We start from the raw sequence: 19,927 nt of genomic DNA, 5'->3' as shown, positions 1-19,927 counted from the left end.
TAGGCCATGCGTCCTTATGTACATCATCATTGTTTTTATTTTAATATATATCTGCTGTGCTTCAGGAGACCTGCTGTGCTTGAAGAGACCTATTGAGTCAAGTACATCAACATCAAAAAATCAAATGGAAATTATAGTTGTGATACCTGTGCTGGTGGCACGTAAAAAGCACCATCCGAATGTGGCCAATGCCAGCACTGCCTTGACTGGCTTCTGTGCCGGTGGCACATAAAAAGCACCAACCAATCATAGCCATTTCCAGCCTCGCCTGGCACCTGTGCCAGTGGAATGTAAAAAGCACCCACTACACTCACAGAGTGGTTGGCATTAGGAAGGGCTGTAGAAATACTGCCAGATCAGACTGGAGCCTGGTGCAGCCTCCTGGCTTCCCAGATCCCAGTCAAACCGTCCAACTCATGCTAGCATGGAAAACGGATGTTAAACGATGATGGTGATAATGATGATATATATTATATATGTAAGTTGAGTAAAATTTTGATTCAGATGAATATGGTACTTAAGCTGAAGGCACCAGAATTTAGTATGGTATTATCCATATAATTTAAAATAAAGAGGTTATAATCAAAATAAGCAACATTACTTCTGGATATCCTTATTACTTATTTTGAGATATATATATATGTATATCTAAGTATGTATGTATATATGTGTGTCTATATATCTGCCTCACTCTCTGTCTTTCTTCGTATATATTCATATATATACATATATACATTCCTCTGATATATATATTTTATTTTATAATTGATCTTTTTTTTGCATTCTGGAATCAATTCCATTTTGATCAGCACGAAAAACATGGGCAAATGTTGTAGCTAAAAAGAAAACGACCAGTTTGAGAAAGGAGAGATCTGTTACCTTGGCAACATGTAGTGATGATGGTTTTGTGAACATATGGGAGCCCCTAACTGTAAGTGGACATCATTCTTTTGTGCAACAACATTTGTTTCGTCTTATTTTCATTTGTATGTCTGTTGTAGTGCATTCTTAATTAACACTGTAATCTTTAATTAACTACAGTTGTGTTAATTAAGAAGGAATATATTTTATTTGCTTGTTTGCAGGTTAGTAATTTGTTGTTATTCCAATCAATATGTAGCTTGGAATGAATCAATCAAAAAAGAGATAGCATTTGGTGGTAGTATTAAAAAAGGAAGGTCTATGGCAGTACCACACAGTATAGTAGATCCAGCAGTCACTCATGAGCGTAGGAGTGGCTGTGTGGTAAGTTGCTTGCTTATGAACCACATAGCTCCCGGTTCAGTCCCACTGCATGGCACCTTGGGCAAGTGTCTTCTACTATAGCCTCGGGCCGACCAAAGCCTTGTGAGTGGATTTGGTAGACAGAAACTGAAAGAAGCCCATCGTATATATGTATATATATATATGTATGTATGTGTGTGTATATGTTTGTGTGTGTGTTTGTACCCCCAACATCGCTTGACAACCGATGCTGGTGTGCTTACGTCCCCGTAACTTAGCAGTTCGGCAACAGTGACCGATAGAATAAGTACTAGACCCACAAAGAATAAGTCCCGGGGTCGATTTGCTCGACTAAAGGTGGTGCTCCAGCATGGCCACAGTCAAATGACTGAAACAAGTAGAAGAGTAAAGAGTATGCTATCATACATACATATATTGTAATGGCAGTCTTTCAAGTTCAAGAAAGACATTTCTGCAATTTCTTACTGAGCATTTTGCTCCTTAAGGGCCATTTACGATTTTTCTCAGTGATGCAGCAATTATTGAAGCCTGTTAAGTCTACCAAATTAAATCTGCCACCGAAGAACCCAAAATACAAAGGATTATAGCTATAACCACAAGGCATCCTCTCTGATGCTATAATAATTCTGTCAATCCAATACTCTCAATTAGCATTCTGCTTTATCCATGTCGAAAGATTAAAAGGTACTTCAGAGGTTTCTCATTGAATTGACAAGGCCTACGTTAAGCTTTTGTATTCATGTCCTCAAATTAATGAAACACTTATCTCAGCCCTGCCATTTTGTCTCCTATTTATTCAATAGACTCTCATCCTGTCATCTTGGACAGTAGGCAATCTCTGCCATTCCAAGTATATTCCATATACTGACTGATTCTTTATTTTCCATTTCACAGTTCTTCTCTTTCATATCTGATAACGCCCTCTGTCCATCATCATCATCATCGTTTAATGTCCGTTCTCCATGCTAGCATGGGTTGGACGGTTCGACCGGGGATCTGGGAAGCCAGAAGGCTGTACCAGGCTCCAGTCTTATCTGGCAATGTTTCTACAGCTGGATGCCCTTCCTAACACCATCATCATCATCATCATCATCATCATCATCATCATTTAACGTCCGCTTTCCATGCTAGCATGGGTTGGACGGTTCAACTGGGGTCTGGGGAGCCCGAAGGCTGCACCAGGCCAGTCAGATCTGGCAGTGTTTCTACAGCTGGATGCCCTTCCTAACGCCAACCACTCCGAGAGTGTAGTGGGTGATTTTATGTGCCACCGACACAATGCCAGACGAGGCTGGCGAACGGCCACGCTCGGATGGTGTTTTTATGTGCCACCGACACAGGTGCCATACATACATTAATACATATATGCATACATACATGCATACATATGTACATACATTACAAGTTTAATGTTAAATTGTTCTTACATATAATGTGGCATTAAAACAAATGTTATATATATATATAAGTGTGTGTGTGTGTGTGTGTGTATGTATGTATATATATATATGTATGTATATATATATAAATTTTTTTTCCTAATGAGATAAAAAATCAAGGCTGTGTAGATTTTAGAACATTTATAGATAGAAGGTCTTACAGCTGTTTCCAGGATATTTATTATATTCCTTCATTGGAGACGGTGTGAGAGGATGGTTAAGAAATAGTTAATTTAGATAAGATATAAAATAGTGAGTGAAGTGGAGGAAATAAAAGAAAATAGATGTGAGATATGTAGGGATACTGCATTTGTAGATCCATTTTTTTAGGCAGAATGGTATGCATATAATATTCCAATACCTTATGAATAAAATCCAATAGAATTTAATCACTGAATCTGGAACTTAACTGCAGTCCATCTATAGCATTTATTCAGCATTACCTGACACCTTTGGGTCTCAATGACACCATTACCTCTCATGACCTCTATATATATGTGTGTGTGTGTGTAAGTACCAGCTGGTGGGGTTCAGTGTAATTGCCCTCTGCTCAAAAACTAACCTTGTGCAAAATTTGAAACCGATATATATATGTATGTATGTAATCTACATAGGCTATTGAATGACAAGGGGACAAAAATTACATCATCAACTTCATTAGCTTATGATTTTTCTGCTATAAAATGAAGTGTATGTTTATTTCAGAAAGCATCTAAATATATAAGAATTATTACCTTTGGAATGATATATATATATATCCTAATATAATAATGAGTGTAGTGTTTTTATATATTTGTACATATATATATATTTGTCTAGAGTCATGCCAGAAGCAGAGGAGGAGAGAAAATAGTAATTCAGTGAAGGAGAAGTAGTGAGAGTAATTTCCCTGACTGACAGGGGGTGAGAGAAAGTAATAGTAATGAGAGAAAGGAAGGGGTGATAGATGAATAAGGAAGGAAGGAGAGAAAATATCAGCATTTCAACTCTGTGTGAGTATATGTGTGCATGTACAAGGGAAGTATGTAAATGTTTGTATGTGTGATTATTATGTACCTTATTTATATATAAAATACTACTATTAGCCATCATTACTGACGGCACATGGTCAGCTAGTTTTTATAAGTGTAATACAGCTTGAATGCACTGCTTCTTATAACAGAAACAGCTGTAAGCTTATGAAAGTGACATAATTTCTATTCTTGTATTGTTCAATACTTTATATTATGCTCTGTGAAGGCATGTGGCCTAGTGCTTAGGGTATTCGGCTCATGATCGTAAGGTTGTGAGTTCAATTTCCAGTGATGCATTGTGTCCTTCACCAAGACACTTAATTTCACGTTGCTCTAGTCCACTCAGCTGGCAAAAGTGAATAGTACCTGTATTTTAAAAGGCCAGCCTTGTCACACTCTGTGTCATGCTGAATCTCTTTGAGCACATCATCAAGGGTACACATATCTGTGGAGAGCTCAGCCACTTGCACGTTAATTTCAAGAGCATGCTGTTTCGTTGATCAGATCAACTGGAACCCTCGTTGTCGTAACCGACAGAGTGCCAGGTTTTTTTATATTATGCTCTGATTCACCAAATGCTTCATTCTAAAGCATAAATATATTGAGTTCTAGTGACCAGTTGTTATTATTATTGTTGTGTCTAAGGCAGCGAGCTGCCAGGATCATTAGCATTCCTGACGAAATGTTTAGTGGTATTCTTTTTTTTTGTCACTATGTTTGGAGTTCAAATTCCGCCAAGTTCAACTTTACCTGTTATCCTTTCAGGGTCAATAAATTAAGTACCAGTTGAACACGGGTTGATGCAATTAACACATCCCTTTCTCAAAATTGCTGCCCTTGTGGAAAAATTTGCAACTATTATTATCACTATGTCTTATCAAAATCATAATTTATTTATATATCTCTGATTATAACATTTTGCTTTCTCTCACAGCTCAAAGAAAACTTCTGTCTTAAAGGTCACTGTGACCAGGTTCTAGGTGTGTCTTGTACCAATAAAGGTGTAATATGTTCTTGTTCAAAAGATGGTTCTCTCCGCATTTGGTCAGTTCCTTCTGGTTCTGATAAAGTCACAAATGATGATGGCCACGATGGACCAATAACTGGAATCATTTATTCCCCTATTACTGATACGGTCATCACATCTAGCAGGTAAGTCTTAACCATTGAATTTCATATTGACCTTTTTTTATTTATGCGCCCTTTTCAAGCCTAGCCAGGCTCATGGGCCCGGTTTCCCAGTTTCTATGGCATATGTGTTCCCCCCAGGTGGATGGGATGCCAGTCCATCGCAGCATTACTCAAGAAACAGAAAGAAAGTGAGAGAAAGTTGGTGGGGAAAGAGTACAATAGGGGTTGCCATCAGCCCCTGCAGGAGCCTCGTGGAGCTTTTAGGTGTTTTCACTCAATAACACACACAACGCCCAATCTGGGAATCGAAACCATGGGCCTCCGACCACGAGTTCACTGCCCTAACCACTGGGCCATCGTGCCTCCACATATTGACCTTTAACATGCATTAGATGTGGCATGTTGCCGTACAAGTTTTCTCCCCTCTCATTGATACACAATGCACATGCAACTACAGGGGAGAAAACTCATACCCCACCATGATGTGCCAGAGCATGCTAAAGGTAAATAAAAAAAATACATTTTTTTTGCATGAGGCTTTAACTGAAATGTGGTGTTGATAGTGTAGTAATGTATTAACATTATGAGCCCCAAGCATAGGGAGATAATCAGTCTCTGTACTTGAGCTTTACACTCAAACCCCACATAAAAATGTACATCATCATTGTTCATTATTGTTTTGACTTGCTAGGATTGGAAGGAATTTATTGAGGCAGATTTTCTATGGCCAGATGCCTTTCCTGTCACTAACCCTCACTTGTCTCCAAACATGGAAGTTATTTTCCCATAATGAGATACGTTTCTCTTAGAAAACTGGAAATGAACAACATTGCTTCTGTGATGCTGTTGCTCATTTATAACTGTCAGATGATGTCAAGACAAGGGTCACACATAAACAAACACACACACACACACACATATATACAGAGAAAGAGAGAGTGAGTGAGCAAGTAAGTGTGAATGTGTGTTGTGTTTGTTTACTTTGAAGCTCAGAGTCAAGACTACTGAAAAGGTTGCAAGACGCAACGAAAATTTTAGGAAAATAAAAATAAGAAATAAGTAGAAATTTTACCGGTGAGTGTGTTAAATTATAAGGCACAAAAAGAAAATGACTCCCCATACACAACAGAATATATATATATGTGTGTATATAGAAGTGCAAATAAAGATTACAAACTGCATTCAGGGATAGCAAAATCCTATGAAAGTACTGGTTAATTACCTATACAAAGAATGTTGAACATTAATACTCAACTGCTTGATAATTATATAAACCAAACCATGATTTATATATATTTATATAGAGAAGTAATTAGTAAATTATTATTTATTTGTCAATTTTTTAATTAACAAATAATAATTTATTAATTTCTCTCTATTTTCTTATCTTATTACGGTGGCACGTAAAAAGCACCATGGAGTGATTGGCGTTAGGAAGGGTATCTAGCTGTAGAAACACTGCCAGAACAGGCTGGAGCCTTGTGCAGCCTCCTGGCTTCCTGGAGCCCAGTTGAACCATCCAACCCATGCTAGCATGGAAAGTGGACGTTAAATGGTGATGATATATATATATATAATTGTAATTATTAGAATGCTCAATTAGAGCTGACTTTGAGCAGTACAACAACAGCATTCTTCTGTATTAACATAAATTAGTTTGTCCTTGGACTTCTCAAATACATGTGCTCTATTAAAATTTCCTTTATGCTATTTCAGGGATGGAACTGTGAAATTTTGGAATGCTTCCAATTTGACTCGCCCAAAGTGCATCACAACTCTTAAGGTGAGCAAACAACTGCTGTTTTCTTTCTTTTCTTTTCTCTTTAGTACTTACATATAAGTGTGTGCTTTATGGAATAATGATAAGTTCATATTAACCTGGTGCTGTTTATCAATAAACCAATAGTGCGATTGATTGATTGATGCAGTGGATAAGAAATAGGTAAAATACTTTGGTGCCACATAAAAAGTTCCTGTGCCGGTGATATTTATATGGCTTCTTTTAGTTTCTGGCATATATATATATATATATATGTATATGTGGTAAGTAGCTTACTTCGCAACCACATGGTTCTCGGTTCAGTCCCACTGCGTGGCACCTTGGGCAAGTGTCTTCTACTATAGCCTTGGGCTGACCAAAGCCTTGTGAGTGGATTTGGTAGATGGAAACTGGAAGAAGCCCGTCGTATATATGTTGTCCCCCAACATCGCTTGACAACCGACGTTGGAGTGTTTACGTCCCCGTAACTTAGCGGTTCGGCAAAAGAGACTGATAGAATAAGTACTAGGCTTACAAAGAATAAGTCCTGGGGTCGATTTGCTCGACTAAAGGCGGTGCTCCAGCATGGCTGCAGTCAAATGACTGAAACAAGTAAAAGAGTAAAAGAGAGAGAAGACCCATAACAGGACTTCTTACATGCTAAAAAGGGCAGTTAAACCCAAACCATGAAATAAATAATTCTAGAGGAATGCTGATAAAGGCACAAAAATGAATGGAAATCCCATACTTGAGTTTCTCTATTAATGAGCAAATAAATTAATTTGTCATCCATAGTTCGTCAGTGGAATCACTAAAACAATGCTTAGTTATATAGCTTAATACATACTGAAAAAAAAATACTCGCTGCATCTTTATACATTATGGATTCAAATCAAGAATGCAAGAGGCTTCTTTCAGTTTCCATGTACCAAATGCACTTATGATGCTTTGTTTAACTTGATGATAGAATAGAATACACTTGCCCAAGGTGCCACATAATGAGATTGAACCTGAGGTGACATGGTTGGGAAGTAGTTTCTTCTTTTTTTTTAAAGCTGGTTTGTTTTTCCTCTCTTTTTACTTTTTTACTTGTTTCAGTCATGTGACTGGAGCCATGCTTTAGTTGAGCAAATTGACCCCATGACTTATTCTTTGTAAGCCTAGTACTTATTCCATCGGTCTCTTTTGCCGAACTGCTAAGTTACGGGGACGTAAACACATCAGCATCGGTTGTCAAGCAATGTTAGGGGAGACAAACACAGACACAAACATACACACACACACACACACACATATATACATATATACAACAGGCTTCTTTCAGTTTCCATCTACCAGATCCATTCACAAGGATTTGGTTGGCCCGAGGCTATAGTAGAAGACACCTGCCCAAGGTGCCACGCAGTGGGACTGAACCCAGAACCATGTGGTTCGTAAGCAAGCTACTTACCACACACCCACTCCTGTTTACAAACCGTACAAACCACACAAAATATTACACAAAACAAGAGCCTGGAACCTGTTTTTAGCTCTGTTTGCCAAGCATTTATGAGGAAAGAAATTGATAAAAGATATTTTCAAGAAAAAAAATATTCTGAGAACAAGGTGGGGTTGGAGTGGGTGGAGGAAAAAAAGGAGGAACCCCCCCCCCCTACCAAACAAACAAACAAACAAAAACAAAACTAAACGGAAACCAACCACCTTCCTTCCTTCCAAAATGGGAGTGTTTTATTTTATGGCTTCTGTGTCCTGAATTCTATTTTGACATTGAAGATTAGGTTGCTGTCAATAACATAATATTCAAGTTTAATTTTGTTGTTTTTTATTGATTTCAGCTGAGTGAGTCTTCCGTCAATTGTATGTGTTTTTATGATGTCAAAGCCACCATGTTTGCTACGGGTACAGACCACAAAACCATCGAAATTTGGCAAATAGTTCCACAGAAAGCGTCGTACACCGTCAAGTAAAGAATTTCTTTTTCATTCATTCGTTCGTTTACGTTTGTTATTCCCTTTGATTTCGCTCCTTCACCTTCTTTGATTTTTTTTTTTCTTCTTATTCTTCACTTCATCGGAATAATAATGATGATGACGATGATGATAATGATGATGATAAATGTCAATGTTTAGGAAAACTGTTTGGATGTTCAAGCAAAGCACACATGCTATAATGGAATGGGTTAATGATGATGGTGATGATGATGGTGGTGGTGGTGGTGGTGGTGGTGGTGGTAGTGCTGATAATGATGACGACAAATAATGATATGATGATGAGGAGGAAGAGGAGGAGGAGATAAATTTATTGGGAAATTGATGACATGCATGAGACAGATTGGGGTGGGGATGGGGGAGGAAGATAACTGGTTTCCGTGTGAGGGTGGTGGTAGTGGGGGGTGGGGGTGGAGTGATGACAGAGCTTGAAATGTAGTGAAAGGTGATAATAATAATAAAAATAATAATGATAATAATAATTACAGCAATAAAGGGCAATAACGATGATTATGATGGTTACCTTTATTGAAGGTTAATGGAAAGGATAATAGTTGTGGTGATGGCAGCTTAACACTGCTGCTGATGTTTTTATTGCATCTTACACACACACACACACACACACACACACACACACTAACATATACACTCCAACACACACACACACACACTCCAACACATGCACACACACACCAACATATACATGCATACTCTAACACACACAGCAACACACACTCCAACACACACACACCAACACACACACACATCAACATATACACACATACTCCAACACACACACACATCAACATATACACACATACTCCAACACACATAGCAACATATACATACATACTCCAACACACAGCAACACACATAGCAACATATACATACATACTCCAACACACAGCAACACACACACACATTCTGATCAGTCCTCAATGAGAAGATCTATGGCCAAAAGTGCTCTGTGACCACCTTGTCTTATTTTCATGCATTGTCTATCAAGGACTGCATTATCTGATGCATCCTTTTCTGTTTTTTAATAAGACTTCAGAGGGCAATTAAGGGTTGATTTGGTTGCTGTAGAGAAAAGCTCAATGTGATAATGGGCAAAGAGTTATGATTATTGAAGTTGAAATCAAATACTACAAACCACTAAACAGAGAATAGGAGGAAGAAAACCCAAATTCACATAGAGTCCGTTGCCAGCCTCGCCTGGCCTCCGTGCCGGTGGCACGTAAAAGCACCATCCGTTTGTGGCCGTTGCCAGCCTGGCCTGGCTTCCGTGCCGGTGGCACGTAAAATCACTATCCGTTCATGGCCGTTTGCCAGCTCCGTCTGGCACCTGTGCGGGTGGCACGTAAAAAGCACCCACTACACTCGCGGAGTGGTTGGCGTTAGGAAGGGCATCCAGCCGTAGAAACACTGCCAGATCAGACTGGGCCTGATGCAGCCTTCTGGCTTCACAGACCCCAGTTGAACCGTCCAACCCATGCTAGCATGGAAAACGGACGCTAAATGATGATGATGATCAGTCGTTCTCAACCTGGGTCCATATAAGATCTTGTATAGAAATCTATACATCATACTTAAAGCATACTATTGAAAGCCTTCTAAACTCTGGCATTTATCTCAAGATGTCCGTCTCTCTGTCTCACTATAACTTTTCACCATTGGACACAAGGTCACCTCCTCCAATGCCCCCTCCCCTCTCAAAGGTTGCAAGTTACTTGATGACCCTGCCTATGCAGATGCCACATAAAAAAAAAAACATCCAGTCCACACTGTAAAGAGGTTGGCATTTGGAAGGGCATCCAGCTGTAAAAACCTTGCATCACATAAAAAGCATTCAGTTCACTCTGCTGGGCAGTTGGTGTTAGGAAGGACATCCAGCTGTAAAAACCCTACCAAAAGAGACCCAAGTCTGGTGCAGGCTCCTGTCAAACCGTCCAACCCATGCCAGATGGAAGGTGGACATTAACAATGATGATGCTTTCTCGAGATGAATACCACAGTTTAGAAGGCTTTCAACAGTATATATGCTTTAAATATAGTTTGGACTAATAGTGCTTCATCTACTAATAACAAATAAATTCTTATCTTTTGATTTAGGAAAATGAAAGAGTATTCATTAGATACACCAGTTGTTAGCTTAGAAGCTTGGCCAACAACTCAACGCCAAACAATGCTGGATGTACTGCTTTCTTACACACGGAAAACTACTCTAAATCTTCATTCGCTGAGCACTGATTACGTCGAAACAGATGTTGGGTAAGTTGATGAAGAATCTTATTTATTTTTTTTTTTAAATTTGTGAACTGTTATTATCTTCTGTTTTTTATTTGTTTTATTCATTGGACTGTGGCTACGCTGGGGCACTTCCTTGAAGGATTCAATTGAACAAATCAACTCCAGTATATTTTTTTAAAGTCTGGTGCTTATTCTGTCAGACCTACTAAGTTATGGGGACATAAACAAACTAACAATAACTGTCAAGTGGTGGGGGAGACAAACACAACACACACACAAAGACACACACATATACATGCACACATATATATATATGCACTGGGCTTCCACACAGTTTCCATCTACCATGTTTTTTTTTATAAATCTGATTCTCATTCTATTGGTCTCTTGTCATAAACCTGCACCACTTGTCAAGCAATGGTGGAGACAAACACAACCGATTCCCTACATATATACCGTAAATCTTCAAGTATAATACGCAGGTGATTTTTAGGAGGCTGTACCTCTGTAAAACCTAAATCTTGTGTATAATACACGCCCATTCTCTAACTTGAGTCAAGGAGGTCTAAATAACGTCCTTGGGTTGTAAAAATGTATTGGGTAACGTCCTTTATTATTATTGTATATATAACATAATGCAAACGTGTAGCTTTTTTGTGCATTTTGTTTGTAGAAAATAAAGAAATAACTGTAATAACGTTTAATAAATGTTGCTTACTGCAAGTTATGGATGATTTAAGGTATTTTTGCACCTGACATCACAAAATGCGTCTGAATAAACATTGCCAGACAGCAAATAGAGACTTGGACATTGCTTAAAAAATAATTTTCATTTTTAACCTTGTATATAGTATGCACTAGGGATTTTGACCTTTAAATTTTGGGGAAAAAATGCAGATTATTTATACTCGAGGATTAACGGTATATGGAAACCTTACCTGTCATTGTGGTTTTGGGGCACAAAGTAAAGTAGGCCTTGCTGTCCACTCAAGAAAACTAGGGATTTTGACCTTTAAATTTTGGGAAAAAAATGCAGATTATTTATACTCGAGGATTAACGGTATATGGAAACCTTACCTGTCATTGTGGTTTTGGGGCACAAAGTAAAGTAGGCCTTGCTGTCCACTCAAGAAAACTAGGGATTTTGACCTTTAAATTTTGGGAAAAAAATGCAGATTATTTATACTCGAGGATTAACGGTATATGGAAACCTTACCTGTCATTGTGGTTTTGGGGCACAAAGTAAAGTAGGCCTTGCTGTCCACTCAAGAAAACACATAGCAAATGATTCACAAGAACTCAAGCAAGCTGAGTCCTCAACTTGCACTATTTACCAAAAGGTTTGCAAGGCACCAGCAGGCCTCAAGGGACACATTTGTGTCCACAGAACTGATTAACCATTTTGTTACCAACTGGGCTGAAACTGGCTCTGGCTCTGAGTACAAATGTCTTGTTTTCATAAGTTTTGAATTAAAATCTTCCACCAAACATTAGTCACAATTTATGTTCCTAAAACTAGCTTAAGTTATTTTACTAAATTCTTTGTTATATTTAAAGGTGCAGGAGTGGCTGTGTGGTAAGTAGCTTGCTAACCAACCACATGGTTCCGGGTTCAGTCTCACTGCGTGGCATCTTGGGCAAGTGTCTTCTGCTATAGCTCCAGGCCGACCAATGCCTTGTGAGTGGATTTGGTAGATGGAAACTGAAAGAAGCCTGTCGTATATATGTATATATATGTATGTGTGTGTGTTTGTGTGTCTGTGTTTGTCCCCCTAGCATTGCTTGACAACCGATTCTGGTGTGTTTACATCCCCGTCACTTAGCGGTTCGGCAAAAGAGACCGATAGAATAAGTACTGGGCTTACAAAAGAATAAGTCCCGAAGTCGATTTGCTCGACTAAAGGCGGTGCTCCAGCATGGCCACAGTCAAATGACTGAAAGAGAGTAAAAAGTAATTGAAAGGAACACAGAGCATCTCAAAATAAATACAATAACAAAAAGGTTAATGCTTTATTTTACTGAACACACATTTGACATTCATGACAAGAGAATCCATAATACACACACACACACTCATGCAGACATAGTGAGCCTCTTTTAGTTTTCTCCTACCATATCCACTCACAAGGCTTTGGTTGTCCCAGGACTATAGTAGAAAACACTTGTCCAAAGTGCCTTGCTGTGGGACTGAACTCATAACTATGTGATTGGGAAACAAACTTCTTCTACACAACCACACCTGTACCTGTATATACATAAATAATGTAATACGACTTGAGTTTGTTGCTTCTTATAACCATGGAAACTTTTTCCAACAACTGCTCCCTTTTCTTTTGTTAATACATTTTCTTTGGGTGATGGCCTATACTGGAGGCGCAATGGCCCAGTGGTTAGGGCAGCGGACTCGCGGTCATAGGATCGCGGTTTCAATTCCCAGACCGGGCGTTGTGAGTGTTTATTGAGCGAAAACACCTAAAGCTCCACGAGGCTCCGGCAGGGGATGGTGGTGATCCCTGCTGTACTTTTTCACCACAACTTTCTCTCACTCTTACTTCCTGTTTCTGTTGTACCTGTATTTCAAAGGGCCGGCCTTGTCACTCTCTGTGTCACGCTGAATATCCCCGACAACTACATTAAGGGTGCACGTGTCTGTGGAGTGCTCAGCCACTTACACGTTAATTTCACGAGCAGGCTGTTCCGTTGATTCGGATCAACCGGAACCCTCGTCGTCGTAACCGACGGAGTGCTTCCACATACTGGCAACATTGTCATACATTTAAATTTTACTTGGTTGCATCACTTGAGCAGTGTTCAGTTTGCTGCTTGGGTCCTCATTTCCTTATCACAGATTGAACTACTTACTTTGTTGTTGAGTATTTAGTTGCATAAAGGGCTCTCAGCTGTGAAAAACGCTAACAAAAAACAGTTCATATAACAAAAACCCGATCCTACTCAGTAAAGGACAAAACAAGAGTGTAGTGGGTGCTTTTATGTGCCACCGGCACGAGGGACAGTTTGGAGGTACTGGCGATGGCCACGCCCAAACGGTGCTTTTTATGTGCCACCAGCACAGGAGCCAGTCCAGCGGCACTGGCGACGACCTTGCTCGAATGTTTCACATGCCACCAGCACAACTGCCAGTAAGGCGACGCAGGTAACAATCACACTCGAATGGTGTATTTAACGTGCCATTGGCACAAAGGCCAGCTTGTTGCTTTGGCAACGATTTCACTCGTATGGTACTCTTAGCGCTCCACTAGCAACAGATGCCAGTCACCGAGTTTGGTTTCAACACTATTAGTAGGACAGGCTGGGAATGTGAAAGTGGGGAAATAAAGTGTAGTGTCAGAAAGAAGCAGGGGATGCTATACTATGAGAGGTTAGTATGGGTGTGTGTTGAGGCAGTTGTGAATGTGATAGGAGAAATGAACAGGTAAAAAAAGTGATAATAGCAATGGAGAAACGAAAAGCCAAAAATGAAAAATGACAAAATTGAAAAAAAAATGATGGAAAGATGAGGCAGTGTGAATGGGTGAGGTTTTAATAAACCAACACATTATCTTCTCTGAGTGGCATCTGCAGCAAGTATCCATTAGCAACTGCATGCTTAAAGAAATTTAGCCTCAACTGATATAGAGAAATGGTGATTCACAAATCACTGGTGATGCAATTAGTTGGTAGGCTGAATAAAAATTCATTATCAGTGACAGAAGCAGTACTAATTCAGGAAAGCAACCTGTATATCATACTTAAAACAGATACATTGTTGAAAGCCTGATAAACTGCAGTATTCGTTGAGAGAAAGTATCTCATATAGATGTGTAGTGCTAAAAAATACAGAAAAGATAACTTTAGAAATTTAATATAATAAATTCGAAAATCCAATATTGTAACTTAGACAGGCGCAGGAGTTGCTGTGTGGTAAGTAGCTTGCTTACCAGCCACATGGTTCCAGGCACCTTGGACAAGTGTCTTCTACTATAGCCTCGGGCAAACCAAAGCCTTGTGAGTGGATTTAGTAGACGGAAACTGAAAGAAGCCTGTCATATATATGTGTGTGTGTGTGTGTGTGTTTATCCCCCCAACATCACTTGGCAACTGATACTGGTGTGTTTACGTCCCCGTAATTTAGCGGTTCAGCAAAAGAGACCGATAGAATAAGTAGTAGGCTTACAAAGAATAAGTCCTGGGATTGATTTGTTCGACTAAAGGCAGTGCTCCAGCATGGCCGCAGTCAAATGACTGAAACAAGTAAAAGAATAAGAATTCTATTTATCTAATGTATCGAATTTTATTCACAATTTTCCAGCGAAGAAAATGTTGTGACATTCTCTTCAGTCAAACTAAAGGACAAAATACTGATGATTAGTATAACTGATGACCGACATTTTCTCATATGGCATGTAACTAATAAGGTAAGGTCTATGTTTTTATGGTCTTTTGTTTTTCTCTTCCCCCTTTTTTTTCTTGTTTTTGCTTTTGTTTTTAATGTAATAACAATCCTCACCATTGTCTTAACATCTGCCATATTTCCATGTGAAGTCACATGGCTTAATGGTTAGGATGTTTGGCTTGTTATCACAAGGTCAGGAATTCAATTCCCAGCAGTGTTTTGTGTCCTTGGGCAAGACACTCTATTTCATGTTGCTGCAGTCCACTGAGCTGTCAAAAATAAATTGCACCTGTATTTCAAAGGGCCAGCCTTGTTATGTTCCCTTTCATGCTGAATCTCCCTGAGAATTACATAAACGGTACTTATGTCTGTGAGCGGTGATCTGTACTTATGTCTGTAAAGGCGGTGAGCTGGCAGAAACGTTAGCACGCCGGGCGAAATGTGTAGCCGTATTTCATCTGCCGTTACATTCTGAGTTCAAATTCCACCGAAGTCGACTTTGCCTTTCATCCTTTTGGGGTCGATTAAATAAGTACGAGTTACGCACTGGGGTCGATGTAATCGACTTAATCCATGTGTCTGTCCTTGTTTATCCCCTCTGTGTTTAGCCCCTTGTGGGTAGTAAAGAAATAGGTACTTATGTCTGTGAAGTGTCTCAACCCCTTGCACCTTAATTTCATGAGCAGACTGTTCCATTGATCATATCAACTGGAAACCTTATCATCATGACTAACAGAGTACTAGTTCTTTTTATTTTGCTATGCTAGGGACAATAAACCCATAACCTTCAACCAAAATCGATTTCATGCTTTTGTGAAAATATGTTCAGCTGTGGGGAAATATTACCTTGCATGGAAACAGGTGGGGTTTGGTGACAGGAAGAGCGATACCCTGCCTTGTCAATACCCTGCCCTGTCAATACTCTGCCTTGTCAATACCCTGCCCTGTCAATATCCTGAATTGTCAATACTGTTCTGACAATACTCCGTCTTGTCAATACTCTGTTTTGTCAGCACTCCGTCTTGTTAATATTCTGCTTTGTCAATACTCTGCTTTGTCAATACCCTGTCTTGTCAATACCCTGCCTTGTCAATACCCTGCCTTGTCAATACCCTGCCTTGTCAATACCCTGCCTTGTCAATATGCTGAATGGTCAATACTGCCTTTTCAATACTGTTCTGATAATACCCCATCTTGTCAATACTCTGTTTTGTCAGCACTCCGTCTTGTTAATATTCTGCTTTGTCAATACTCTGCTTTGTCAATACTCTGCCTTATCAATACCCTACCTAGTCAATACTCTGTCTTGTCAATGATCTTTCTTGTCAATAGTCTGTCTTGACAATAGTCTGTCTTGACAATAGTATGTCTTATCAGCTCCTGTCAAACAGTTCAAACCATGCTAGCATGGAAAACAGACATTAAAAGATGATGATAATGATGATGTGTTTATATTTTTCAGAAAGGTGAATATTCTATAATTCTACAAGATACAATAGAAATGGACTGGCTACTCACTCCTGAAACACTTCTGACCGCTGTTTTCGTGACAGAGAAGTTCACTTTCTTTGGGGACAGCTCTGGTCAAGTTCATTGGCAAGACAACAGTTTCAAATATGACGACGATAAAGATAAAGGGAAGAACGTCAAGACATTAACGGTAATAAAAACTAGAAATCAAATATTTGCCTTTATTTCAGTGTATTTTTATGTTTTTTTTTTTGCTTCTTTAATTTTTCCTTCAGATCTCTTTTACATCATATTGAATATTAAAACCAATGAGAGAGAAAGAGAGAGGAAACAAAGGAAAGAGAGAAAGAAAGAAATAGATAATGATAAGGTGGTTAAGCCTATAAATGTGGTCACTCATCCTGCTAAAAATAGTAACCAAATCTCCTTCAAATCATACCAACTGCTCTTAAATAAGAAAAGATATAATGGGTAGTGTTGATGATGTAGGAGAAAAGGAAAAAAAAAGGGGGGGGGAGGTCATAGGCTTCAGATCATGCTTCAGATCATAGATTTTCTCAGTTATGTTAAACTAAACTAGGGATAAACTATAACAGTAAGAACAACAATACAAACAACAGCAACATACTGCTCAGTATTAATGTTGGTTAAAGCAGTGAGCTGGCATAATTGGTAATATGCTTAATGGCAGTTCGTTTGTCTTTACTTTCTGGGTTCAAATTCTGCTGAGGGTGACTTTGCCTTTTATCCTTTTGAAGTCGATAAAGTAAGTACCAGTTGCATACTTGGGCCAATGTAATCGACTACCCGCCCCTCCCCAAACATTTCATGCCATGTGCTTACAGTAGAAAAGATTAACGTTGGTTAAGGCAGTGATCTCGCATAATTGGTAGCATGGGGTACAAAACATCTTGCAGCATTTCGTTTGTCTTTACTATCTGAGTTCAAATTCTGCTGAGGGCGACTTTGCTTTTCATCCTTTTGAAATCAAAGTAAATACCAGATGCATACTAGGGTCGATCTAATCGACTGCCCTCCACCTCCCCACTCTACTGAGGTCAACTTTGCCTTTCATCCTTTTGCAGTCAAAGTAAGTACCTGTTGAACACTGGGGTCAATGTAATTGACACATCCCATCTCCTGAATTACTGGCCTTGTGTTAAAATTCGAAACCAATATTAATGTTGACTGGTACTTAATTTATCAACCCCCAAAAGGATGAAAGGCAAAGTTGATCTCAGCAGAATTTGAACTCAGAACGTAACAGCAGGCGAAACACTGCTAAGCATTTTACCCGATGTGCTTACGATTCTGCCAGCTCCTTTCTATTATAGACACAAAGCCTGAAGTATTGGGGGAGGGGGACTAGTTAATTACATCAACCCCAGGATTTCACTGGTACTAATTTATTAACCCCCAAAAGGATGAAAGGCAAAATTGATCTCGGCGGAATTTGAACTCAGAACGTAATGGCAGGGGAAACACTGCTAAGCATTTTACCTGATGTGCTAACGATTCTGCCAGCACTTTTCTTATTATAGACACAAAGCTTAAAGTTTTTGGAGAGGGGGCTAGTCAATCACATCAACCCCAAAAGGACGAAAGGCAAAGTTGACCTCGGCAGAATTTGAACTCAGAATGTAACAGCAGGCTAAGCATTTTGCCTGATGTGCTAATGATTCTGCTATATAATAATAATAATAATAATACCAATAATAATAATAATCCTTTCTATTATAGACACAAAACCTGAAGTTTTTGGGGAGGGGGCTAGTCGATCACATCATCCCCAGGATTTTACTGGTACTTAATTTATCGACCCCCAAAAGGATGAAAGGCAAAATTGATCTCGGCGGAATTTGAACTCAGAACGTAATGGCAGGGGAAACACTGCTAAGCATTTTACCTGATGTGCTAACGATTCTGCCAGCACTTTTCTTATTATAGACACAAAGCTTAAAGTTTTTGGAGAGGGGGCTAGTCAATCACATCAACCCCAAAAGGACGAAAGGCAAAGTTGACCTCGGCAGAATTTGAACTCAGAATGTAACAGCAGGCTAAGCATTTTGCCTGATGTGCTAATGATTCTGCTATAATAATAATAATAATAATAATACCAATAATAATAATAATCCTTTCTATTATAGACACAAAACCTGAAGTTTTTGGGGAGGGGGCTAGTCGATCACATCATCCCCAGGATTTTACTGGTACTTAATTTATCGACCCCCAAAAGGATGAAAGGCAAAATTGATCTCGGCGGAATTTGAACTCAGAACATAACGGCTGGTGAAACTCCACTAAGCATTTTACCCGATGTGCTAACGATTCTGCCAGCTCACCGCCTTACCAATAATAATAATAATAAGAAGAAACCTTTTTGCTTTTTATTAACCATATGTTTACAAATGTATCATTGCTAGGAATTCAATTTTCCTTTTGGGTAGGACCCTAATTCTCCCTGCAACAATACATCCAAGCTAATAGAACCACAGCCTTTGCTCTGGTTCTTCTGAGAAATGTTTCCCCCATGTTAGAAATCAATTTATCATCTGTTTAACTCTTGTGAGTTTAGCATTAAGCACTGATTTTTATGATTTTCTATGGCTCGTAGATTCTTTCATGATTTTTACTTTGTAAACCCCCCCCCCCGAGAGAACATTGGAATGATTTGCCGTTTTTCTATTAATATTTCTTTATATTTTTTTTATAGCAAAAATATGAAAAAAAAAAAAGAAAAAAAAAAAAGAAAATGCTCCTCTTAAATGCCACAATAAACTTTATTGGAACACAGCATATCTTGTCTTCAATGTAGCTAACACTCATTTGGTTGTGTTGCTCACCCCCACCCCTCCCCCGGAATAGAAATAAACAGAAATAAACAATATTCATGTTTTCAGAAATAAGCTGTCAATGTTTGAATAAGATGAATGATATCAAGGGAAATACTACTACTACTACTACTACTAATAATAATAATAATGTCAGGAAGACAGCAAAGAACGGAAACAAAATTGAAAGAATAATATTGTCAACAATAATAATAATGAAGGTGATGATAATAATAATAATGATGGTGATAATAATAATAATAATAATGATGGTGATATTAATAATGATGATGATAATAATAATGATGGTGATAATAATGATGGTGATAATAATAATAATGATGGTGATGATAATAATGATGATGATAATAATAATAATAATGATGATGGTGATAATAATAATAATGG

The 19,927-nt window shown here is 38.7% G+C and overlaps 1 protein-coding gene across 2 annotated transcripts in view; it reads left to right on the top strand.

The window, feature by feature from the left end:
- The window catches only part of LOC118762415 (telomerase protein component 1-like), a 121,056-nt gene that overhangs the window by 94,562 nt on the left and 6,567 nt on the right, over nt 1-19,927 (top strand). For both annotated transcript variants that reach the window (XM_036500887.1, XM_036500886.1), the window contains 7 exons: nt 810-931; nt 4,632-4,849; nt 6,545-6,611; nt 8,423-8,550; nt 10,688-10,846; nt 15,135-15,240; nt 16,681-16,878. In XM_036500887.1, the coding sequence (XP_036356780.1) occupies nt 810-931; nt 4,632-4,849; nt 6,545-6,611; nt 8,423-8,550; nt 10,688-10,846; nt 15,135-15,240; nt 16,681-16,878 (998 nt within the window). The remainder of the gene's footprint in view (nt 1-809; nt 932-4,631; nt 4,850-6,544; nt 6,612-8,422; nt 8,551-10,687; nt 10,847-15,134; nt 15,241-16,680; nt 16,879-19,927) is intronic.

The sequence above is a fragment of the Octopus sinensis genome, linkage group LG3 (genome assembly GCF_006345805.1).
Source record: "Octopus sinensis linkage group LG3, ASM634580v1, whole genome shotgun sequence".
Classification (NCBI taxonomy): domain Eukaryota; kingdom Metazoa; phylum Mollusca; class Cephalopoda; order Octopoda; family Octopodidae; genus Octopus; species Octopus sinensis.
This window is presented reverse-complemented; position numbering and strand designations above follow the sequence as displayed.